The sequence below is a fragment of the Triturus cristatus genome, chromosome 2_1 (genome assembly GCF_964204655.1).
Source record: "Triturus cristatus chromosome 2_1, aTriCri1.1, whole genome shotgun sequence".
Classification (NCBI taxonomy): domain Eukaryota; kingdom Metazoa; phylum Chordata; class Amphibia; order Caudata; family Salamandridae; genus Triturus; species Triturus cristatus.
In genome coordinates this window covers 693,859,469-693,886,340 of record NC_140581.1, presented here as the reverse complement: position 1 = coordinate 693,886,340, position 26,872 = coordinate 693,859,469, and the positions used below count along the sequence as shown (strand labels likewise).

General features: G+C 47.2%; 1 protein-coding gene across 8 annotated transcripts in view; it reads left to right on the top strand.

Annotated features, from left to right (window-relative positions):
- The window catches only part of YTHDC2 (YTH N6-methyladenosine RNA binding protein C2), a 1,174,422-nt gene that overhangs the window by 809,494 nt on the left and 338,056 nt on the right, over positions 1–26,872 (top strand). For 5 of the 8 annotated variants that reach the window (XM_085632632.1, XM_085632634.1, XM_085632631.1 and 2 more), the window contains exon 25: positions 6,009–6,118. In XM_085632632.1, the coding sequence (XP_085488758.1) occupies positions 6,009–6,118 (110 nt within the window). The remainder of the gene's footprint in view (positions 1–6,008; positions 6,119–26,872) is intronic. The other 3 variants (XM_085632630.1, XM_085632629.1, XM_085632635.1) reach the window with 1 other exon arrangement.

The window sequence follows — 26,872 nt, the reverse complement described above, 5'->3', positions numbered from 1 at the left end:
CTGAGACTACTTCGCAGTCTACAACTTTGTGAGACTGTCCTGACCTTAGGAGTCGACATCCTCAAAAGTCCTCTTAAGCATGGCAGAAGTCCAGTCATCACTGGGCTACCATTTGCCCGTCACAGTCACAATGGAATCCCCCTTTGGGTGTTAGCTTGCCTTTTAGGTGACCAAGCTGCACACAGACTTCTCTCCAAGGTTAAGCAGACTCAGGGGCAATTTTGAGCATTGGTTCCTGGTCCCTGGTGCTGCACGGCAGTGAGAAGCGCCATTTTAAAGAACTGGGCTACCAAATGTAAATGTAAATGTTGTATACTTGTAAAGCGCACAGCTGCCCCAGCAACGGGGCGTCCCGGCGCTGTATACCGCTGGGGAACCCATCCTGGCTTTCCCTGTGAGATGGTCCCTACTGGGCATTTCCAAGGTGAAGACCAAGCATCCCCGGCGCTGATGGGGCCGTTAGTGGAGATTAAGCAAGCTATTGCCCAGAGTTGCTGAGTGGGATCCATGGTTAGAGTAGGCACCGAGGCGAGAATTATCGAGTCCGCTGACCTTGGCCCAAGACCCTGCCGCGTCGGGAATCGAACCCTGGTCCCGGGCCGACCTCTGCTTCCGGGTCTGCCGCCTCTAACCAGTGAGCCACACCACACCAACTCACCCCAGCAGGCTTCCTTGATTTTGCAGGATATCGCTTCTCAAACAAAACAGTTGAGTTACTCTCTGCAGGTCATTGCTACTATTGCCAGCCATGGTCTCGCCTCTTGGAAGATTTTGAATGCTATGCCTCCTTGATTTATTTCATGCTGTACAAAGAATCTGAAAGTGTAAGCTGCTGAAGCCCAGGTAACTCATTGATATGGCTGCTAAGACCATCAACACCAGATTTTTTCTGTTGTGGTCAGTATAGTACATCTTTGGACCTAAAGCTGGATGCCCAGGATATAGTAATTGACTTCTCCTTCATTGGGAAGAACTTGTTTGAGCCCATGTTTTGCAAGATCCTCCAGCTGTGCCGGCCAAGTGATATAGTCCAGGCCTCTTACACTTGTTAAAGTAGCAAAGACTTTCAATTTTTTAAGACTCAGGAGTCCTTTCAACCCAAGACCCCAGCTGAACCTTTTGTTCATCAGGATGCAGACATTCAAGGAGTAGACAGTTGAATGAGAAAACAAGCACATTCCCCATGCCTCAACTGAGGCCAAGATTTCTAAGTGACCTCTTCGTGAACTTCTCACCTTTATCTGGAGTCCACACACACAGCCAGCCATGCAGACTGCCACCCAAGCGCCAGTCCTCGCACGCAGCCACCAAATCGTTGGTCCACGCACACTGCCAGCTAAGCACCAGTCTACACACACCGCCAGCCAAACGCCTGTCCATGCACACCGCCAGTCCACTCACACCGCTATCCATGCACCAGCCCACGCACACTACCAGCCAAGTGGCAGTCCACACACACCGCCATCACATTTTGTTTTTAATTTTCTACTAAAAGGAAAACACAAACAAATTGTAAGTGGATACAAAAGTGCAACTAAAGCCGTAACGAAATACATCGCACTAATTCCAACCTTGAAACTGAACATAAAATATAAAACAATACAGACCAGACAGTTTAACACTCATGGATGCTCTCAAAAACGCTTTTGCGTGTGGCACATTTTAAGAATAGCAGGCACACACAAAGCAGGCTTAGAAGGACATTCAGGGCAGTACATACGAGTCTCCTTCGGTATACCTCTTCGGATACAATCTCTACATCTCCTACTGGAAAAGTCTTTTTGGGTTTGGGAGGAATGTCATCAGCAAAGTGGCGATCTTTCAATCTAGCCACACCCTCCACCGCTTGCCTGTTCCACTATAGGAAGGTTGCCTATTACAGACTCCTAAAACTTAACAAAAGTCATCCTTGACTCAGGAGAACAATTCTTGAACGCAGCAAAAGCATTAAAAGTTTTTAGTGGAAAATATGGATAGCCAACTTCTTATACCAAATGTAAGCCTTCCGAAGAGCAGTGTAAGGTTCTAACCTCTGATCTACTCTATAAACACCACCCATGTGCCTATTATAGTCTATAATTCACACAGGTTTACGCACTACAGCACCCTGACCCCAAACAGTCACAGGTGAACTACTATCATCATGGATAGTAGTCAGCATGCAGACATCCCTCCTGTCTGCAAACTTCACAGCAAGAAGTTCATCACTACGCAAAGCACTGCACTGTCCCCTCTCGAGCTTTTGACACACAAGTTTTGGGGGAAACCTTTACAGTTAGAGCGGATTGTGCCACAAGCAACAGTGTCCACTTTGACCAGTTCCCTGAACAACTGCACACCAGTGTAGCAGTTATCTACATATAAATGGTGACCTTTGTTAAAAAAAATCCTCTACCAAGTTGCCACACAATTTCCTCACTCGCTCTGAGAGTGGACCGACAACCAGAGGGGTCAATCCTGGAATCCCTACCGGTGTACATCTTGAAATTAGAGACATATCCAGTACTACTCTCCCACAGCATATACATCTTAATTTCATAACATGCCCTCTAGCTAGGAATGTACTGCCTAAAAACCGAGCTGCCCTTAAACAAGACCAAAGACTCATACACTTCTATTTCTTTCTCTGGAGCATATACCTCAGAACATTGATCTATAAAGTGATCAAGGTCAGGCCGAATCTTAAAAAAGTCACAATCAGGGTGATCTTGTGGCAATGCTAAATCATTATCGACAAAATGCAGCATCCAAAACAGAAATAAATACCGATTACGACTCATGATTGCAGGAAATATAGCTGTTGCCATCAAAGGACTACCAGACCATCAAAAAGTTAAACCCAAGAACTTTGCCAACTCATCCAAATTTGTAGAAGTCCACCGGGTAGCTCTAGAGTTGAGCCTAAGTCTGGCACTGTTGTGCCTCAAATACTGTTCAGCATACAATTTCATCTGCTCAACAATTTCCTCCAAAAATACATTGTCCATAAACAACTGAAAAGATTTATAGCCAAAACGTTTTCAGTATCCACTCTAACACCTGCGGCACCAGTAAAGGCAGGCAATGCTTGCTGAACCATGTCTGGGGCAACTGAGTTCAGCTCTGCCAATAGGAAGCCTTTCTGCCCCAGGCTTCAATCCAGTTGCCTCTTGCTGCACTATCGGCACATCAATTTCTTCTTTTAAAACAGGCACTTCATCCACACTGAGAGTGGCTTCATCATCAGATGATTCCTCTCGGACATAAAATTCAGTGCCAGAATCTTCCATTCCCTCCTATACCTCAGAATCAGAGTCAATTTCATAATCATGGTCCGAGCAAGACTCGAAAAGCATACCAAGAAACTGCTGAGCAGTCATCCTGCGGCTAGTCATAATCCTTACTAAGAAAGGAGACTTCACAAGTAAGTCAACAACAACCAACACTGTGCAAAATAAGTAATAAAGTGTGGCTTTATCACAAAGATCTATATACGCAAAAACGATACCACTCACTTGCCAGAGACACCTAGACTCACCAGCACCTACTCTGCAGAGACACAGTAAAAACCAACAATATCCTACTAGAAAGAAAAAACAAAACAAATTACTCACAAGACAACAAAATACACATCAAGCACGAATGCAAAAAGATTTTCACACATAATAAAACAGAAGCTAAACATACTGCTATTATCACACCCATGGGGGCAGATGGGCCTTAAAATAGGGCTGAAGTACTTTTTAAAAAATGTTAGCGCCACTAGGGATGACCCTTAACCAAGGGGCCACCCCCAAACATAAATACATACATATCCCTGGTGCTAGTGGGTTTTCTGCACCCCTCCCTCTGGGGGCTGATGGGACTCCAAATAGTGCTGATTCGCCCTTGGCGGGTGAGGAGGGGGGGGTTCAGAAACTGGGCAAAAGTTATTTAAAAAAATCCTTGCCCAAGAGACTGCTCCAAGCATACTGTTAAAGTATCCCTGGTGCTAGTGGTTTTGCTCCCCCCCCCCTCCCCCCGGCAGAAAACGGCCACAAGTACTAGAAAGAAATTACACCTCAGTGGGGAGCGATCCTTGCCCAAGGAATCACCCCTTTGCCCACAGATTTAAACTGTGGTTCCTACTGCCCCTCCCGCCGGGGGACAGATACGGAGATTACCTGTTTCTATGTATAGACAAAATGTTGGTGAAATCGTCGGAGCAGAGATCATTAATGTTCTTATAAATGGGCCCTTTCCTGTTCGAATCAGAAAGCGTCTTTTGTGCTCAAGAGCTGTTGTCCTTTTTAGGCAAAAGTTTAGAGCCTATACGGCAGTAGTGTTTACCAGGCATTTTACAAGCCTTACTGTTGGCTCTGCAGATGGACATGCATTGCTGGTGTCTGAATCTCACATAAATAGCATTAAGCATGTTGAATTTTAATATTTCTCTAAGTTGTAAGCTTAAAGAGTGGAAGCCTATCAAATAAAGTTTAAACAGCATCTCTATTATCTGAGAAGTGCCATAAAATAGGGGAAATGGAAACAAATATGAAATAACAGTGCAACAAAAGCCGTGCTTTTATGGTGTGCGGCTGTTGGTATAAGATGTGGCAGGCAGAGGCTTGGAATGCGTGCTCACAAAGGGAAATTAGGGTGTCGTACAAATGCGTGCTGAAAGCAGAGAAGAAACAAAGTCGCCAAAACATTAAAAAAAAGTTCCCCAAAAGCAGATGAAAACAGTACTTGGGCCCAGGGACGCTGATGAGAGCAAAAAAGCCTGGAACACGAGAAACAGGCAATATAAGCTACAGCCAATAGAATCGAAAGGAAAGTAAGTGGCAAGCATAGGACCCACTAAAAAGCAAGGGGATGGGATGTAAGCCCCTTTTAAGATTTATATTGAATACAATAGATTTCACTAGCACTGCGCAAATGCTGTGCATGCGAATTGTAAAAAGGGAGGTTTGGGATTTGCCATTACCTTAAATGGCAAAGTTGACTCCGGAGTTTTAAAACAGCTCTTCCAGTCAGCAGTAGCAGACTGGGAGCCATGTTTGACCTTGTCCCACTCAGGGTGGCACAACAAGTGCTGCAGTCTCTGGGAGAACACTCCAACTGGTAAGATACATGAGAGACTTAAAATGAAGTTAGTCTGTGCCAATTTGGAAAAGCCAATTAAACATACACCATTTCAAAGCTAGAGAACATGCACTGAGTCCTGTTTAGCAAGACTCAGGGCATTTCAGAGTCATTACAACAGTAACTTAGCGTCAAAATGGGGGCAAAATGTCAGGGTACACCTTGAAAAGCCTGTTTCCTTACACACTACATCTATGTGATACTGATAAGTACTGCGCCATAAAAACATCACTATTTCTAGTTTGTGACTGAACTCACTTATGTAAAGTTACCCATGATGTATTCTTATGACATTGATTTTGTAATAAAAACAATGCTTTGTTTCAGTGGATGAACTAGAAAATACAGGTTTTTTAATGTACTCCTTTTTACATAGTGCTGTTGTTGCAGAAACTTAGAGAGACAGATTGGACTTTTTATCGTTTCCTTTTTATTATCTATATGTGAAATCTGACGCTAACCCAAAACGTCCTTCTATGCCACTTTTGTACTTAAGGATGGGTTTTATCTGAAGCCCTTTCAAAGCTTATCAACACATAGGCATGTTTTATATGTTGACATGATAAGAAAAGTATTGTGTGTTGCATTGTTACTGTCTACGTTTCAAGTAAAATGCACAGACATAAAGCAGAAGACAACTCTTTTGTTTATTAAGCATATTTTATGTAATACAATTTATTTTAACAAATTATTTTACTGTAAATCACCATGTTTATATGTTCTAGTTTGCGTGCATGCTAATGCAAAAAACTCTTTAATTTATTTAAAAAACCTAGCCTTTTATTATTGTACAGATGTTTTTTTTTAACCTGTAAATAAATGTCAAAATACAAAAATATTGCTGCTAGCCTTTGCTTACAAAATTGTTGTTTTCTTGTTTTCATTTTGGGTTTCTTGCAATATAGTAGATGGTGTTACCAATGACAGTAGTGACAGTGAAATGGAGGACAGGACTACTGCCAATTTGGCCTCATTGAAGCTGGATGAATGGCTTAATTTTAAATTGGATCCTGAGGCATGTATAATACTTTTACTTCTACGTTTAAATTTGTCACATTTATCGTGTTAAGTGAAAATGGAAAATTATTTGGTTTTCACTTCTTTTGGGTAAATCTATTTTCTTTGTTTAAAAATAAGTATGCAGATGATTTGGGTTTATTTCTGGCTTTTTTCTTCTTAGCAGATTTAAAAGGTTTCTTTTATCCAGTTGTTTCATAGCTTGAACCCCATAGACAAGCATTTGGCCAAAAAGATGCCATAGCTGAGCTTTTGTGCTTTAACACATTGAAAAAACACATTTTATTTGTCTAAATGCAAATGTATCGCAGGGTTCTGCACACCAGAGACAGCTGCACAATCATACCAAAATAATGACTTTGACTTTTACCATTGGATATCTAAAAGCAAGAACAACCACGTAAAGATTACCCCAACTCCCTCCCCCGTCCCACCCCCCCGATCGCACCAAGTCCGCATAATCCTAACCACATCCTGTAAATATAACTGGGAGGGTCTATCCCTTTGGCCCCCCCACTCCCATAGCACCGATACACATTGAATATGTACATACGAGTTATCCCAAAGGATGAGCCTCGGTTGCTGATGTTGATTCCAACAGCAAGCCCTGGTAATACGCCCATTGTTTACAAATTTTGTGGTGTTTGTGCGGGTACCCCCTAGCGAGAAATATAGGTTGTTCCAGTCCCGTACAGAAGTCCAGCCCATTCTTCCATGCAGCCACTGAGGGGGCCCTCGGCGCCTTCCATGCCCTGGCTATGTCCCTTTTCGCTAGAGTGAAACCCAACAGCATGAGGTGTCGTTTGTAAATATTGCCTCCTATTCCCTCCATAACATGTAGTAGGGCCAGCAGCGGTGTACGGGGGAGCTCTCACCCCAGGACCTCCGAGAGACAGACAAACACCCCCTCCAAAAGCGGTCTAAGGAAAGACAATGCCAGACTGTGTGAATGACTGCAGCAAAGACACATAGGAGAGGTTATCAGCCCTGCCTTCCACAGGCGCACTCATGTAAAATAATCTCTATGTAGATATTTGAACTGGACCAGGCGGAGTCGCATTATTATGGCCGGTGATTTAACACATTGTGTGGCAGGAAGATTCTTGGGGGGGGGGGAGGGGGGGGGGGAATCCATGAAGTGGGAATTTCTTTCTACCAGCTCATTCCTTTGATAGGTGACTTACCAGGAGAAACAACACATAGTCACTTTAAATGGCAATTAAATGCTGCCATCTAAACACTCTTCAAAACTGCAACCTTTACATGCTACATACATACGGGTCATGACTGACAGCTTGCTAGCATTTACTGCATCTCTGCACACAATGGGAGGTCTGGGTTCAAAGGGACCAAAAAGCCCAACATCCCCTTAAGGACTCAAAGCACGTGCATCACCATTAGGGGTATCAAGTTGATTGTGAGGTGGGTAGAACCCTTTGAGCTTGTTTGCATTTTATCCCTGCAAACTGGAAATCCAATCTGATACAGACGGCAAGCCTCAGATTCCTTACCTTAGGATAATCTCCAGGTGTCAGACTGGATCTGAAAGATTTCCAACAAGTACCCCTGCACGCACCGGTAGGTGGCGTCGTTCCACTGCTTGTGGTGTTTTCGCCCTCTTCTGTGTCAGAAGTGATATGCAATGTAGATATATTGATGCCACCTCAGCGCGCTTCTGCCAGTTCTTTCCTTTTCTGGCCAGATAGTGCTGATCCGGTCTGAGCTACTCCTCAGTCACTTTTGACTGGCTTTTTTGACATTTTGTCAACCTTTTTTGAGATTTCTCACCTGGTATGAAGGTATGTCACCCAAGAAAATGGTGGTTTCAAATCCTGTGGGGCCTGTCACAGGCATTAAATGTCAGTGACAGAGCCCCACTTAGTGTGTTTGGGGTTCTTGGAGTGGGACCACGACTCCAAGACCTGTGAGGACTGCAATGCCATGGATGCCAAAGTGCTAAAGTATTAGTCCTTCAAGCACCTCTCCATCTGACATTGATTGACTCCACAACTCTTGAGGCCTAGTTTGCGTGGAAGGTCCAAAGAAGTTCGCGATACACTTCCCAATGTTCTTCATCGCATTCCAGGTCATTGAGTAAGTGTTACAAACATAAAAAGTCAAAGAAGTTGAGAAGGCCTTCTACCCTCACCGCGTCCGTCGAAGTTTTCTTCCGAAACATGGGAGCATCGGCGACCAGCGGAGCTTGAACCTGGGGCAGCTTCATGCTTCCCCCATTTTCTCACACGCTCCACGCTTCTCCCATTTTCCCGGAGCTGAAGCAACCCTCTCCCAGTTGAAAAAGTTTTATGAGGCCATGCACCTCATATTTCGGCGGCCTGGCCTCTCTGGCATGCCTTTGGGCCCCATGGGGCCTAGTGGATCCACGCCAGCGGGCTCGCCAGTTGGGCCCCACTGATCCTTCACTGGATCCGGAGCGGAGGCGTCTGCGAGACAGATATCTTCCTGAACACCCGCTCCAGTGCCAATGCCTGCTGCAGGTACGACGCGCCCAGCGCTGCCCCATCATTTTTCCAGACTCCGACGGAGCTGGAGCTACATCGTCTGATGTAGACTCCGGCGCTGACTGGGTCCATACTTCCTGGAGTGGAGCCAGTGCCTTATTTATTTGCCAGGCCTGGAGAGGGGCACAAATGGGAAGGGTCAATGGACCTTTATAGTTACCAGCTCCCTGAGTAAAACTAGTATGAGGAACTGGTAGAGGCCAATGGGTCAGTTTCGTCACCCTGTACTGGCCTGGTCTCTTCTTCTACCATAGCTATGGAGGAGGGTGCCTTTTTTGAGACAGCGGTGCGTAGGGCGGCTGAGGTTTTGAATCTTCAGCTGCCCTCAGTGGCGGTCCAGATGAATGTCTTGATAGAGGTACTTCAGGTGGAAATTTGCCCTTATGAATCCTTTCTCCCCTTCAATAAGGCACTACTTGGGGCCTGATCCAAGCCCTGCACAGGGGCTCCTGTGCATAGGACGATTGCCCCCTCCATCACCCTACTCATGGGCATCTCAGTTTCCTCACCTAGCACCCCACATTAGAGGGCATGCTGGTCCAAGCCTCCACAGCCACGATTAACCCTGGTGCATTTCCTACCACCCTACCGGACAGGGAATCCAAGAGGCTGGACAACTTTGGTAACTTTGTACTCTACCTCCAGCCTAGCTCGGCAGTCGGTGAACACTGCGTGTCTCTTGGGCTTTTATTCCCATACGATATGGGCCTCTTTTGCTCAAGTGCTGCCCGTGGTCTTCAAGGAGGCTTGCACTATCCTCACACAGGTTGTTGCTCGTGGGCGAGTTGCAGCAAAGTTCCCCATACGGTGTGGTCTCGACTCAACCGACTCGCTGGGCAGAGCGATTTCTTCACCAATGGCCTTGCGGTACCACACATAGCTGAGAACAAATGTTTTTTTCAGGCTATGTCTAGACTTCCATGATGGACATGCCCTTTGATGGCTATCACCTCTTTGGGGCCACAGAAGGGTCTCCAAACATACCCATACCTTCCCAGCCACAACGGCCAGCAGGCTTCCCAGCACTTTTGTAGCCAAGGGTTTGGGTTCCTTAGACAACATGAGACAGGTGGCCATTGGTCAGGTCAGTCCACCACCCTCCTAGCAGACGCTTCCTCCAAACATCTTTAGTTTGTCCTCCTACCACCAAGTGGGTGGCAGGATATCCCATCACCTTTTCCCCAAGCGGTCAGTTACATCAGACCACTGGGTTCTCCAGATTGTCCGAAGGGGCACTCCCTCCCCTATATGACTACCCCACAACCCATACCACCTACTCACGATCGGCTGGCAGAGGACCATCTTTCTTTGCTCTGTCAAGAAGTGCATGCTCTCTTGGCCATGGGAGCTATAGAGAAGGTGCCTGTCTCAGAAGTAGTTTGTGATTGTTAGTCCCTCTACTTTCAGCTGCCAAAGAAGAACAGAGAGCTTCATCCTATCCTCAATCTGGGCCTTCTCAATCTCTTCTTGAAGAAAGAGCAATTCAAAATGCTCATGCTCATCCAAATTCTGTCTGCTTGCGACCTGGGTGACTAGATAGTAGCGTTGGACTTTCAGAACCCATATTTCCACATCCCCGTCCTGCCTGTCCACAGATGTTTCTTGTGGTTCACAGTAGGCCCAGAGAACTTTCAGTTTGCAGTGCTCCCTTTCGGTCTTACCAGTTCCCCTTGGTGTTGATAAAAGGGATGGCGGAGGTTGATGGCGGAGGTTGTAGCTCATCTACCTCCACGATTGGCTATTAAGGGCGGGATCGCTCCAGGCATTCGTCTCCCACCTTCAGACTATGACAAACTCCTGCATTCGCTGAAGTTCACTATCAACATGCCGATGTCGCACCTGACTCCCTTTCAGTAGCTCCTTTTTATCTAAGCTATTCTGGACACAGTGCTGATTTGGGCCTATTCTCCCAAGTGATGAGTCCAGGATATTAAGTCTATGATTCCGATGTTTTAGCCTCTATCCTGGATTTTGGTGACACTGACTCTGAGGCCAGTAGGCCTCATGGCCTCTTGCATCCTGCTGATCACTCATGCCTGATGGCATTTGCAGGCTCTGCAGTGGGGACAGCATCAGTAGATAAAATAAATGTTCAGTAGTCAAATAGTAAAAAGCATGAGACTTAGAACAAAATGTAAATAATAATTGCTGATCCGAATATAGTTCAGCTCAGTGAAAATAAATCATAAAACAGAGGTCAAACTGACATAGTGTCACCTCCTAAAGATGAGGGAAGAGTGAGCCCACAACCCTCAGGAATGGGCTTCTTTTATACAGTGGAAGCCATAAACTCCTTCTATGCAGTGGAAAGGACTTAGCCAGCCACTCCCCCACCTGGCCCGGTCCCTGCTTCTGATCCCAGCCAGGTCGGGGGAGCCTCCCTTGGCCTGATGGAACACGTCACGGGCACCCGGACCCTCGCCCGGCCGCAGGACGGGGGCTCCCGCACCACAGGGCCCTTCTGGGTCAGGAATTCACTTACCCTTGGGGTTAAATGCAAATGTCTGCCTATTGTCAGATGTCGTTTAGTAGGATATTATCCTACTTCTTTTAAGGCTTACTTTTGCCTGTGCCTGGGGAGCTGTTTCTTATTTGCATCATCTGTGGTTGTTACACGGTTTATAAAGAGCCCAAGCTCTTTTCTCATCTGGTTCTTATACATGACTGATTGATTGTTGACTGGGACTGGCTGATTCAAATTGAGAACTTTTGTAGGATTAGTTCGCAGACCCTCCTCCAGTGCGTATAGCTATGGTATTTAATTCAAATGTTAAGGAATCAGCGGGTAGATGTTTCTATCAGTTAGTTACCTTCTGTAACACATTATTTGGTAGAAACACAGTCTAGCCGCAGATTCCTTAACATCCTGCCCATCCTTCCCGGACTGCGAACAAGCTGTAGTGTAAGGGTTATACCCTTTTTCAATACTGGTTTTATATACCAGTGATCACTGTTTACCCTAAAATGTGTGATTCAATGAACCATTGGGTCTTACTCCTTTATCTTGACTTGGTACTGCTATACCTTTTTGTTTATTTTTGCTTCATCATTCTGCGAACAACCTATAATGTAGGGGTTATCCCCCTTCTCAGTACTGATTTTATACCTCAGTGATCACAGTCTCATGCAGTGGTACGACTCAACAAACTAGTTGGTCATATCTTATAGGTCTTTAATTGGTATTACCATACCATTCATTTCCTTTGGCGAGGTGCTTACTTTGCAAAGATGGTTTATACACCAGTGAAGAGTGTTTCTTGTTGGCTTGTCCTTTGTCAGTTTATTTAAGGTCTTCTTAGAGTCTTTGTCTGCTATTATCATACCATTTATTGTTACTTTCAAATTTTATTCTTTTGGCACACTGTTTCCGCAGCCAGTTTTTATAGTAGATCTGAGCGGAAGGTTTCACAGAAGAAACTGGCGTCTGCGCGCCGCCGGAGACTTATATGGCTTCACTGATGTCATAACCGGAGTCGACGTCATCACTGAGCCATACGATGCCGTCCCCCAGCGAGCAGAGGTACTGCTGAAAAATGTACGGATCCAGTCTGAAGCCTGGGGAGAATTCGAAAATCTGAAAGAGACAATTAGTTATTGATTTCCTACCTTTAGACATACCCCCAGGCGTCAGAAAGGATCTGGAGAATCTTTTCGTCAGCAGTACCCTTGCTCGTCGAAAGGTGGCGTCGGTCGGCTCTGCGTTCGGCGTTGGCGTCGTGGTCGCCGGGATGCTGTTACGTTAGTTACTTAGACACCGCCCTCGCACGCTGAAGTCAGTTCTTTCTTTTTCCGCGCAAGCCAGAGCAGTACCTCCAGTCACTTTTTGACTAACTTTTTTGCGACTTTTGTTGAGACCGTTTTTGTGTCTATTGACTCCTGGTGCATTCAGGGATGTCCGGTCGTCCTCGGCCCGGCTTCAAGGCTTGCGACACCTGTCGCAAGCTGATGTCTGTTACTGACATGTTTGCCTGTGGTACCTGGTGCGTGATCATGATCCCAGGTCGTGCTCCGACTGCCGGACCATGAATCCAAAGTCTTTGCGGGTGCGGTCCCGAAAGCTTCTCGAGGTCCAGCAGTCAGCTCTGTGCCATTCATGGTCCCGGTCGCGTGGGAGGTCGAGGGGCCAATCGCAAAGTCACCACTACTCGTCATTGAATTCCTCAGGTAAGTCGGAGCACAAGAAGTTGTCGAAGAAGCATCGTCGCTCTTCAACTAATCCCTGTCCGTGCGCTGACGCGACGAGGTATGCCGACAGTGCCAGTCCAGCGGCTCTGTATGCGGAGCCTGAAGGGTCGACTCTGAGTTTCCCTCCTTTTCCGGGAGCCGCAGCGACCCCTGCCCAGCTTTGGAGTTTCTACGAAGCGATGCATGCCATCTTTGGGCAGCCTGACTCCGCCGTCGAGCCTCCGGGTCCCTCGGCTTGATGCCATGGGCTTTCGACGTTGGCGGCTCTGGCCCCGGCTCCACAGGGTTCCCTGGGATCCAGGCCTGGATCCGGATCGCGCTGGTCAACCTTGTAACGCCTTCCCCTGTGCTGATTTCACCGGCACCATATCCGCAGCCGACGCGGTTGTGTCCCCAGCCAGCGTCGACCCCGGCCTCCACCCTGATTTGGACACGGAGCCAGACCGACACCGGATTCGCACCGACCGGTACTTTCGTACCTCTAATCTACCCCTGGTGTTCCCGACAGGCCAGATTGGCAACCAGAGGAGGGTGAGGAGGACTGGGAGGGGTCTATATACCCTTTAGCTGGCCAGTTGGATGAACCGGACTGGAGAGAGGAGTTGGGGGGAAACCAGTGGTCTGGATACCTTTCCAGACCTTAGCATGCTGTCTCCTCCTACCCTGGCTTCGGAGGAGGGTGCTTCATAGGCAGTGGTATTGCGTCAGGGCAGCCAAGACCCTCAACCTCGAGCTACCTACGGATTTGCTTCAACCGGCAACGGCCTCTTCGGAGTCCCTGCTGCCTTTCAATGAAGCCCTTACTGACATCCTTTGGGGCACCTGGTCCAGGCCCAACACAGGGGCTCCTGTGAGTAGGATGATTGCCCGACGCAACCGCCCGGCTCCAGGCGACCCCTCTTTCTTCCCCAACACCCCACCCCTGAGAGCTTGGTGGTCCAAGCCTCTACATCCAAAGGCTCATTCCCTAACCCATCTCCTGAAAAAAGCTGGACCATCTTCAGAAGAAGATGTTTGCTTCCTCCGGCTTGGGACTGCTGTCGGTGAACACTGCATGTCTGTTGGGCTCTTACACCCACTCTGGGGGGGATACGATAGCGCAGGCTCTGCCACAGTGCCCGGAGGAGGCCCGGCCGTGCTCTCCTGTGCAGTCGCCGAGAGGAAAGATGCAGCCAAGTTTACCATCAGATGGGGACTATACACCGCTGACTCGCTAGGCAGGACAATTTCAACTTCGGTAGCCCTTCGACGCAACGCCTGGCTGAGGTTAACTCTTTTTTCCGGTGATGTCCAGGCTACCTTGCTGGACATGCCTTTTGATGGCCATCGCCTATTTGGCGTCAAAGCAGACAATGCGCTGGAGGGCTTCAAGGACTCCCCGGCTACGGCCAAGTCCTTGGGCCTATCCACCCACCCGTGCTTTTCACTCTTTTCATGACTATGGAAGGGGTGCCCCACCACGTCCCCCCCAGGGCCACAGGCCGGTGCAAGCTGTCCAGACCCAGCGCGGCCGGGGACGTGGGACCCACCATTGTGGGTCTGGGGGCCAGCGAGCGGGCCAGTCCACCAGCGCCCCTTCTGCAGCAGCCTCCAAACCCTCCTAGTCTGACCTTTCAGGGCCACCAAACGCCAGTGGGCGGCAGGATTCACCATCACCACCCCCACTGACGCTCCATCACGTCAGACAGGTGGGTTTTGCCGATAGTCCGAAGGTGCTATTCCTTCGAGACTACCCCTCCATCCATGCCACCTCAGTACCATTGCATGTCGGAGGATCACTTGGCCCTTCTCCAACAGGAAGTTACGAATCTCTTGACCAAGGGAGCCATCGAGCGCGTTCCTGCCCCAGAAGTAGGTTGTGGTTGTTATTCCCACTACTTTCTGGTGCCCAAGAAGGACAAGGGCCTGCGTCCTATATTGGATCTCCAGAATGCCAACCGCTTCCTCTAGAAGGAGAAGTTCAAAATGTTGACCCTCGCTCAGGTCCTGTCTGCTCTCGACCCTGGAGACTAGATGGTAGCGTTGGACTTGCAGGACGCTTACTTTCACATCCCCGTCCTGCCGGCCCATTGGCGTTACCTATGGTACACGGTAGGCCCCGAGCACTTTCAGTTTACCGTGCTCCCCTTTGGCCATACCAGCGCCCCTCGGGTGTTCACGAATGTGACAGCTTATCTGCGTAGATCAGGGATTCCAGTCTTCCCCTATCTCGACGACTGGCTGTTGAAGGCGGGCTCGCCCCAGGCAGTCGTTTCGCACCTTAATTCAACAAAGAGATTCTACCACTTTTCAATATATAATTCCTTGTTTAGAAAGCTATAACGAAGGTGGCAAGAAAATAGTGTTAAACCCAAAGAATTGTCCTGGGAAACACTATGTGTTTTTAAAATACCCCTCACACATTAAGAATCCCTTAGTGTCATGCGTCATCATGGGGGTTTCCCGTCCCTCTGCGGGGTGGGGCGTGCTACAACCTACGTGGACGCGGGAGCACTTGATTTCAGTGAAAAAAAAAATATGGGTAGTGTGGTAGGGTCAGGAGAGAAAGTGGTACAAAATTAAAAGTTGCCTGGCTAGTGGAAAAAATAGACTTTCTTCGCTTCCCTAGCTGGAAACAAAAATGGGGAGACGTAGGGGGTATACTGCTATTAGTTGCCTCCTACTTGGTCATCATGTTTCAAAAGCCATCCACTTGGCTTTCTCATCAGAACCATGCATGATCCCTACTACACTCACACATTATTTATATTAATTTATTTGCCTAAATGTTGTTCAGCCACAGATCATGCTAAACAATTAAAGCATGCCAAAAACCATGCCCATTTGGTATCTTTTATAACCTGTAAAAAGAAATGGAAAATGACACTGTAATACACTGTGTGAAACACATCACCATCTGTGAAAAAAGGAAATTGGCAGTAAATACCACCGTGATATATTTTTCGCAAATTGATCGAGATGCACCACACTTATACCTTAAAGTGGGTGTTGTGCAGCCCATCGATGATTTTAAGTCACTCGTCACATTGTTAAAAACACGTACAAAACACACACATATATGTACATAGCATACACACAAAATGCCCAGTGTTTTGAGGGCATTTCTCAGTAATTCAACCTGTGATACACCTCATTCTTGCTTAATAGTGCTGGCGATCATACGTAATACATACACTATTTAAAGGAACGCAAGGCTTCATGGGCTGTCACGGAAGGGGAGGGCGTCAAACACTGCGGGGAAAGACGGTAGACAATTTACTATTAGTTTTAGTTCAAGTGATCATTTGTTTACAGACCATTGGGAGGCTATATTTAAAGACCTGCCCAGGTCTAACTTACGTCGTCAAGGCTGCACACTCTCCCGTAAATAACTTCTCGTGGCTCCGTGGAACGTTGACTGAACGTTTGGAGCTCCTATTTGTATTGCCTGCACTTGGGAATCCCGCGAAACTAAAGGCCAAACCACTAGAGTTTCAACTTACCAAAGATGGCCACCCGTAGTGTGTTATTATCGTTAATAGGAATGCCACACTTGATGGGCATGCTTATTATTGATACCGGAGAAAGCCACACTTCCTGTATGCTTCCTGCTAGTCAGTAAATCACACGAGTGTTACTGCGTCCCGCAATGGGCCGATATTGTTAGTAAGCTTGCCACACTTCCTGTATGGTCACGAGTATATGATAAACCTGATGGGCATGCTGTTATTACTGGGGTGCTACCTTTCACAAAGAACACCGCCTGTAAAGGGCTTTTCCTAATGCCTGAAACAGCCACACTTCCTGCCCATTCTGATCAGATGCAATAGTCCACTCCCAATATATATAAATTCTAACCAAAACATAATGTTATTATTGGTACAATAAATTTGATATTTTAAATTAGTGTTTTTAATGTCTATTATTGGCAAGGGATCTGGTAGGCATTCAAGTTTTGATTTTTGTGGCATGCTCTATTTATTTCTCAGAAAAAGTGGAAAATTATAATTGACCCCAGGGTATTTCGTCGTTCAGTCCACTTTCATACGTTTTTAAACGGAACACCCATCTCTATTCTTTTTCAAAAAGATATCTTTCGTTGGTGACTTGTTATATTTACAGTGTTTAGGGCCTTTGGCTCATAACTCTTTCAGAGGTTTGGGGTCCACCTCTGCACTGGTGGCACCGTGAAGCATCAGTTCTTCATTTCTATTATACACTATTTTTTGGTAACCTGCTTGAGCACCACCGTCTTGCTTTCTCTGAAACCCCTCGCTGAAACTAACTTGTTCTATTACTGTCCACGAAATTTCTTCGTGGGTGTGTCCCTTTTCTAAAAAGTGTGAAACCATTTTTGTAGTGTTCTTTCTGCACTTGATATTGCTCTTGTGCTCCCCTATCCTGGTTAGGTCTCGCTGAGCCCAGCGCATGCGCTGGCTCGGACAGACATTTTGTATGTGGGATTTTCAAAGCGCTGCCTGTGGCCTAAAGCTTGCGTGCACGTGAGCATGCACGAGCGCAGCCGCCATGTCTCTTTCCTCGCAGTGCTTGATCGCGATGCGATCACTTTCACTTTCGCAGGCCGCGCGGCCGTGTCACTTTCACGGCCAATGCTTGTTCATAATTGGTGCGCAGCAGGTCTTTGTTGAAGGTACTTAATACAAGAAATCAATAAAACGTGCGCTGACGTAGCACACTATGTCTGACAAAAAAAAGGCATGGCTGTCAACAGCCTGCAAAAGCAGTACAAAGTGTGTCTGGCATAAGGCATACACTGGGACTTGCTTTTTCGTTCCAGAGCACGACCTTAACAAGAGACATTCCTTGCATCCTGTTCCAAATTACTCCTGACATGAGACACATACGCCAGTGGCGCGAGTTTACACTGCGCAATATAAATAAAATAAACACACTGCGATCTTGTCTAATTTAACGTTATTGTATCTTTGACAGAGGCATATTATGCAACCTGAATTGTAAAAAACATTAGAACGTGTCTCTCGGTATAACCCTCGCCACATTTACCAAATGAGTTTGGAAACAATACGTGCACACGTGTTACGCACTTATTGAGAAGAGGACGCCCACAATAAGCGTTGCTTGCTAGATCTTTCGGCGGTGCCTGTCAAGGGGCATTCTTGTCCTGGCTGTCCAGAGTGTCTTCCAGTGAGTGACATGCACCCAGCCTCCCATCCGCCCGACAGTAGGTTCCATCAGTTGGTAATAGTACCATCTGTCATTGACTCTGCTTAGACACAGCAAAAGTGTGGTTTGAAGTGCTATATAAGATCAAGTTGGTATCATTATTAACATCCGTTAACATGTAAGTGGCTACGGCGGGATCACCAGTGTCGCAACGCTAGATAAGGAGGGCCCCCTGCACATTGAGATGAGTGATCCGACACCCGTAGGCTTTATACTGAATGTTGCTCCCCTGGTGGATGGTGCCCCCCCACCCCTGCAGTGAGGGCCTATGGGGATCATATACAGAACAAAATGGCTTTACAGACATTGCGAGCACAGAGAGCACTAGATGCTATTTTTGCCTCTAACTGCTCATTTCCATCAGAATCTTCCTATGTTGCCTTATAGTGCACACCAAGGTGTCCAAGTTTCACAAATTTCCTGTCAACCGTCCCGGACGGGAATACTTACATTTAAACGCTGTCAGCCTGGTCTCCCTTCCACCCCGCTGCTGCCCCTTTCTCTTTAGCCGTCAGTGTCGCCGGGAGGACAGTGCCCACCCGCGCGCCTCACCGAGGGCGCGCGCAGAGCCCTCGTCCACCTCTGGTCCCGGTAGTCGCAAGCGGCCTCCTCCGGAGAGGCTGCGAGGGAATGCTAATGTGTAACATTCCTTAGGTTTCATTAGTATCACGTTTCGCTAGGACCTCCCTTTAACCCCCTCGGTGCCGCATGTTGCTGTTATCGTAAACCTACGGGGAGGCTCGTGCGTTCAGGCTTTCCCACAGGACATTGCTTTAGCAACCTTTTAGGAGCACAGGAGGAAATCATCCCCGGAGCCAGTCCAGCGGTGATCTCTGAAGGAGGTGGATTTAGGGTGGAGGGGGCAGCCTGCAAAAACAAATACAGATGGCCTAATCTGGCCACACACACTTTCAGCTGGACACTGTGCTGCGCCAGCCTCCCCTCAGCCCAGTGCGCATTTGACAAATTGTGTATTTTCTGTGTAGGAATTAATACATTTTTTTGCAGTTTTAAATACCGCGAACTCGACCCGAAGATATTGGAGCCTTTACAGGAGCATCAGTTGCATACATTACACAAGGACACATTCATGTTTGGTAGGCACAGGCAGATTAAGTGATTTGCCCAGGATCACAGGATGTCGAGGCGACGCTGAGACTCGAACCTGGTTTCCCAGCTGCAAAGTTGGCAGCTCTGGCCTTCACGTCAAATTGGAGCACCGTTCCCAAAGTTCCCCTGTTATATCCTGTAGCATGTTCAAATGGGGCCCCTGCTTAGTTGCATAATCATCTTTCTGTAGATATTTTCCGACACCTGGGGTGGCGTAATTCCACAATGGATACAATATGTGCTTTTCTGCTTGCGTCTTTTGGCGAGGAGAGCAGAGACGTTTCGGGTCATCCTCGAAGCGAAATTTAAAGCAAGCTTTGAAATGAAGTGTTGGAATGCTTTCATGTCACCGTAGAGCTTATAGGACTGCTGCAGAGAAGCTTGGAAACTGCTCCCAGGCCTCTAGGATCCTAATCCTGCTACCGCTCCGCCTCCCACGTAAAGAGCAGATAAGAGATAAAAACACAATCACAGCTGCGCCCAAAACCACAATAGACAATAAATGATGTGAAAAGGGGAGGTCCTCTAATATCACACATTTCACTTGGTTTCTCTTACTTCATGGGGTGCTGTGTTGAAATACTGACCTACAAAAATAACGGGGCCACTATATTGCCTATTACCTTAATATCTCATCAAGATAAGTATATATTTGCTATTCTTAAATCCACATCCACATACCTGGACTTACATTACAATTCAGTAGTAAGCGCGATATCGTGGCTGAGGTATTTTTGTAGGTTGATATTTCGATTGTAATACATTGGAAGAACATACCGGTGCCTGCCCATGTGACCACCTCATGTGTGCCACTTATCCAATTACGGCTTTTCAGTCAACAAACATCTTCCATCCTGGGAATTTTATTTTTTCTTTTGTAATAAGGGTTTGGGATACACAATGGCAGTACTTGTACTAGGCATTACACATGACAAGGGAACACCAGTTTGTTCTTCCTCAAAAGAAACGAATCCTTACACACACTAGTATCATTGTTTCATAACAACAAAAGTTGTTTTATTTGAAAGCATGGACTAGATAGCAACTAAACAGCAAGCCCAATCTCCCTTAAAAGGATGCCCAAAACCAATCTGGTTTCTTACCAAAAGAAGCCCAACTGATGGGTCGACATAAAAAATTACAACAAGTAGATATGGGTGCTGAAGCTGAATACAGGCAACAGTGCAACTTAAAGCAAGCATTGGCATAGCCAATAGGTCTCGCTTTTGGGACCTTATAAGTATTTAGTGATGCAGCTCAATATCCTTGGTGCAACAACATTAACTGTTGCATGGTTAAACACTTATAAGGCCCCAAAGGCGAGACCTATTGGCTATGCCAATGCTTGTTTTTACTGGGTGTGTGGTCATGCCCACATACTCCATCGGGCAGGGACAAGTGATCAGGTACACAACATTTTTGCTGTTACACGTAGTGAATTTTCTCTGTTCCCACTTTGTTCCATTCTGGAAAGTGATTTCTCTGCTCTTCTTTGTTAGTCGGCAAACTTTGCACATACCGCAGGGATGGTGTTATGTAATTTGTGGTAGTAATGTTGTTTGTCCTGTATGTTCATTCTCACGTGGTCTGGTGGGCACTACCATGTCTCTGATACTCTTCCCTCTCCTATGGGAGAAGATTGGTCTTGGGAGGTTCATTCCTCCACTGTTTAAAATACGCCAGTGTTTGTTGAATTGAATTTGAATTTGAATTTAAAAACATTTATTGAGCGCTCTTTTACCAAGCGGTTTCATGGCGCTATGTGTGATGCAGTGGACGGCAGCAGCTGGCAGGGCTAGGCAGTGTAAGCTCGCAAAAATAGGAAGGTTTTGAGATCCTTCCGAAACTGTAAATAGGAAGGCGATGTGCGAAGGGCAGCAGGAAGGGAATTCCAGAAGACTGGAGCAAGAACAGCGAACTTCGCTCCACCAGACTTCTGTTTCTTAAAACGGGGGGTAGCTAAAAGAGCCATATGAGTGGAGCGAAGTTCTCTGCCCGGAAGGTAGGGCTTTATAGCTGAGCATATGAGCATATGAAAATACGCCAGTGTTTGTTGACAATCTTGGTTATCTGTTTAGAGTTGGTATTGAATGTTGTTATGCAGATGGGACGTTTGTCTTCTTGTTTTGGAAATGAAGGTTCTAACGGACTCTCCCTACGGTTGTTCCGTGCTCTTTTGTATGCCTGATCTATCACCTTTCATGGGTATAGTCTTTTGTCCAGTTTCTTTTTTAAATCCTCTGATTGATGTTTAAAGTTAGTGATTTCTGTACAATTCCTCCTTAGGCGTAAAAATTGGCCATAAGGGAGATTGTCACGGAGATGTCTTGAATGGAAACTTTGATATAACAACAAGCAGTTTTTGGAAGTGGATTTGAAATGTGTTGTAGTTACAAGTTTTCCCTTCTTTAGGGTATATGTTCAAGTCGAGGAAGACTAATTCCTTATTTGAGATAGTGCTAGTGAATTTCAAAAATTAATTTTGTAATGTTTGACTTTAGTTTCATTTATATCCCAGATGATTAGTATATCATCAATATACCGTTTCCATGGTTACAGAATGGGTTGTCAGAATGTAAAATCTTGAAGAGCGAGATGCATGGGGGGGGTTTGAGGATAGTTATGGATGCCATTATCCCCTAGATTAGAATGAGGACAACTGGTATTAGGAACTGGTGGAGGCCAGTGGGTTAGACACCTCACCTGACATTGACTTGATCTCTACTCATACCGTGCCTAGTGAGAAGGGAGCCTCTTTCGCTGTGGTGATGTGTAAGGCAGCTGAGGCCTTGGAACTTCAGCTACCGTTAGTGGAAGTCAAGACGAACATCTTAGCAGATGTGCTTCAGCCAGGATTTGCCCCTTCTGAACTTTTACACTCTTTTAATGAAGCCCCTACTGACGTCCTACTCAGGGCCTGGTCTAAGCCCTACAAAGGGGATCCTGTGCATAGGATAATCGCCCAATGCCGTAATCCCTCTCCTGCCGACCCCAGTTTCCTTACCCAGCATCGCACCCCGAAGAGCTTGGTGGTCCAAGTCGCCATCTTTAGAGTCATCCTGGTGCGCTCCCTACCACTCCACCGTATAGGGAATAAAAGAGGATTGGTACCTTTGGCAAGAGAGTGTTCCCTTCCGCCAGCCTTGCACTGTGGTCATTGAACACAGCGTACCGTTTGGGAGGATAGTCCTTACGATCTGCGATTCGATGAGATAAGTACTGCTTATGCTCCCGGAGGAGGCCCGAGCCATACTCTCCCAAGCTATTGCTGATGAGAAAGATGGCTCAGTTCACCATACGACATGGACTGGACATGACCAACTAACTGAGTAGAGCCTTTTCATTATTAGTGGCTCAGTGGTGCCATGCCCAGCTGAGAATCAACTGCCTCGCTTATGGACATGCCCTTTTATGGTTCTCGTCTTTTTGGATAGAAGGCGCACTCAACACTGAAGCGCTTTAAGGACAGCAGAGCTACAACTAGGTCCATGGGCTTGTCTGTGGCCCTTTTCAGCCAAGGTCTGCCGTCCGCCCCTTTTGTGGCTACAAAAAGGAGATTTTAACTGGGCCTATACCTTCCCAGCCACCGCGGGCAGCAGGCTTCTCAGTCTCGAAAGATCTTGTGGGACAGGTAGCCAGAGGTCAGGCCAGTCCACCCCCGCATCATCCAAACCCCTTTAGTTTACCCTCCGACCATCATGGTCATCCAGTTGGGTACAGAATAAGTCATCATCTGCACCACTGGAAGTCAGTAATATTGGACTGTTGGGTTTTGCAAATGTTTCAAAGGAGTTACTCCATCCCCTTTGTGACCACCCCTCCACCCATGCCACCCATTCACGACTGGCTGACGGAGGACCACCTCTCGTTGCTCCATCTAGAAAATTTGCCACTCTTGGCCAAGGGAGTCATCGAGAGAGTGCCATCATCAGAGCTCGTGCTTTCTCTGGTACATTCTGGTACCCAAGAAAAATCGTCGTATTATAGACCAGTGCGTTCTCAAGCTCTTCCTAAAAAAGGAGAAATTAAAAATGCTCATGCTCACGCAAGTTCTGTCTGCCCTGGATCTGTGAGACTGGATTATAGTGTTTGACTTCCAGAATGCATATTTTCACATACCTTTCCTGCCTGCCACAGACGTTATCTGCGGTTCATGGTGGGCCAAGAGCACTTTCAGTTTGCCATGTTCCGTTTTGTCCTTATTAACGTCGGGAACCTGGAAATGACAGTAAATCGCATGAAGCCTTCCAGCAGATGAGCTACCAGGCCAGGCTCCATGCTGTCAAGGCCTTTAAGGTGCATCAAGACTCGTCTCAAGGATCCGAGGGTCTGCAGCTGGGCTCAACAGAGGTAGCAGTATTGGCGGCTATGGGAAAAAACTGCCACTGCAAATTGCCACAGGAACCTTCCCCCTGTCTCAAGTTAAGGTAGTGTACCCCGCTGGCTGTTGATACGCTGGTTCCAGTGTCTAGGATTTGCCAAAACACCTTCCTGGTTCGTAAGTGCTCGTTTCTAGCTCCACACCACTATGCTCAACCCCCTGAGATCTGGGGAGGGTTGGGCATGCAGCAGGGTGACAGAACTGGAACAGCAAGCCTGCTGTGTAGAGGGGTAGGGCCCATGAACTTATGGGACTGGCCCAGTCCTTTAGATACATTTAATTTGTGCTGTTTTCAATAGGCTGAGGCTAGAGGACTTACAAAGGAGACAATGTTTAAGCAAAAGCTGTACACAGGAGCTCCAAGGAGACTGCAAGGGGAAGTAGAAAAAAGGCCTAAAGGAAAACTGGCTCTCCAAATTTCTTAGTGTGAAGGCTGTGACATTAGCAACAAACGACTGCAATCTCCGGAGGGAAGAGGAAAGTAGCATGCTTTATTTTATTAATTGGACTAAATTGGAAAAGGCAGTTCACTAACTTCTAGCTCCCACTCCATTCTTAGTCCAACCCTCATACACCACCAGACGTTTCCAGACATTTGGATTGTTCGGTATGTAGCCGCTGACATTTAGGCCCCAAAGTGGGTTTATGTTGCAGTAACCCCCCACTTTTTGCCAGACTACTGATGCACTTTTACTTGATGTGCCCTGGGTCCCTGCAATTCAGGTTCCCAGGGCCTGGGTTCTTTCCCCAAAACTAACCCAATTGGCATCTCTGGCCACAGGCCAGTCCCTGGTAAGTGGTACCACAGGTACCCAGGGCACTGTGACCCAAGAAGGCCTCTAAGGGCTGCAGCACTTATTGTGCCACCCTTAGAGGTCCTGTACCACCACACTCACACACTGCCTTTGCAGGCTGCGTGTTTTGGTGCAGAAAAATTTGAAGAGTCAACATCTCTGTGCCATGGCTACGACCCATTACCCTGGCATAGGTCAGTCACCTTTCTAGCTGGGTGCACTATACCGGTGGTGAGGGTACAGGTGCATGCGCCCTGTACCCCTACAGTGTCGAAGTCTCTTCTTAGACATTGTAAGTGCAGTGCTGCCATTAAGAGTATATTGTGCTGGGAGTTTGTCACTACGAACTCCACAGCACCATAATGGCTACACTGAAAACTGAGAAGGTTGGTATCAAACTTCTCAGCACATTAAACCCACACTGATGCCAGTGTGGGATTTGGTGAAACATGCATACAGAGGGCATCTTAGAGATGCTCCCTGAAAACTAACCCACCACTAGTTGAAACTCCGGACAGTGGTATTATGTTTAGGTAACTGGCACCACAAAAAAGAATCACACAGTAAAGTATCTGGATATGATTAGTTCACGTGACGGTGCTGCAAGGTGAGGAGAACCACAAACCTCCCCAAGATAGGCCTGAGCCAACAGAAACAGCTAACACTCCCCAGCACACGTCGAGTACAAGTAAAACTTTACAATTAAGCAGTGTACTTAATAGCACAATTAATATAAAATAGACAAGATTCTTTTGTCGCTCTCGCTTAGTTGTTTAATAGCGTAGATCTTCAACCAGCCTCCAACAGCCAACACGTGTTTCGTCGAATACAGGGAGGTTATCCCATGACTTTTTCAAGGCTGTATGAGTATAAACACATAAAATCACCATTGTATTCCCTTGGATTCTGTAGTACATGGACTACATTAACCCAAACCAAAGAGATTTCCGAAAAGTCAAAATTCATGCATAAGGTGGAATTCCCCCGCAAAACCTCTCAAAGTCAATGAATAACACACGTTTAATGATAACCACATACAAAGTAGACTTTTTCGCAAGAAGACAGCATGCAACTCCTTATTGCATGCATCAAGTGTACATCCCTCTCATCAAATTCGCTCTATTCCCTATGGTGAACTTGTCAGAGTGAGACGTAACTGTAGCTTTGACCCAGAGTTTGAGAAATGCAAGAAGGGCGTCTTGACAAGGTTTAAAAGCAGGGGTTATGACAAGAACACACTGACAAAAGCAGAACAAACGCTATTAAACAACTAAGAAGAGAGAGAAAAGAATATTGTCTATGTTATATTAATTGTGCTATTTAGCACACTGCTTAATTGTAATGTTTTACTTGTACTGGACATGTGCTGGGGAGTGTTAGCTGTAACCCACCACTAGTCTCCAGGCTGAGATGCTGCTTTCAGCTGCCACCACCAGACATGTTTCTGGACCCCTGGGTCGAGAGCCTGCAGCTCTCTGGGGCCTGAAACATTGCACATCCAGGGACGAGGTGCCATGCCTCCTCCCCCAGGATGGGCAGGGTTCAAGAAGGGGAAGCTTCAAAGGCTTGCCGCCTTTGTTAGCTTCCCCAGGCCAATTGCTGCTTTCAGCAACTGGTCCCCACTGGTTCTGACCACCACCTTGGGCGGGAGAACTGTCGGGGAAAACAAGTGAGGAAGAGAGGTGTGCCCACCTCTGCCAACTCCACCCCTCAGGTGGAGGAGGCGAGGCGAAGCACAACTCTCAGTCCACGCCATCTTGAAGATGGGGTGACTCAGCCAACCAGGGACAGGCACATGACCCCCTCCCACTGGAGGGTGACATAATAGGGGGTGTACCCATTGGTCCCTGCCCTTTACCTACATGTAACACTAACACCCCTAAATCTGGTATTTATGGGCACCCCTGAACCTTGCTTCCTCAGATCCAGACAAGAAACAAGAAGAAAAGAAGAGGGACTGAACAGCCTTGCATCAGCTAACAAGAGGAAGACGCCCACTGACTTGGCCCCAGCCCTACCGGCCTGTCTCCCCCTCGAACCTGCTCCTGCAAAATCCCGGTGTGTCCTGCAGCCAGCAACTTCAAACACCCCGGAGGACCTTCCTGCCTTCACTTCCAAAGACTGCTTCTCCCGTGAACACCGGATTTGTTCAACTGCAGCCTCTGGCAGAAGCCAAAGACCGCATATCCGCCCCACTCTGAACTCGCCGTCCACGGCCCAAGCTCGAGTTGGCAAACACCACAAGGAGGTCACCCAGGCTATCCTGAACCGAGATCCGGCGACCCTTGACCTGCCCAGGCCTCCTGCCGACGCCTGCAGCCTAAATCCAGAAGGCCCCCCCCTAACCGCGACCAGGAGCTGGAACGAAAGATCTGACCCCTAAAGGCACCCCTGCACCCGACACCCCACGGTCTTGTGTGCCCAAACCGACGGTGACTAACCAACACCTAACTTCCCAACTTACCTCTCAAAGTGGTGGTCGCACCCAGAAGTCCTTTGTCTCCCTGCCTGCAGTGCTTTTACAAACCGGAGGTTCTCCATTGGAAACAACGGGGCATCCGACGTCGAAACAGCAC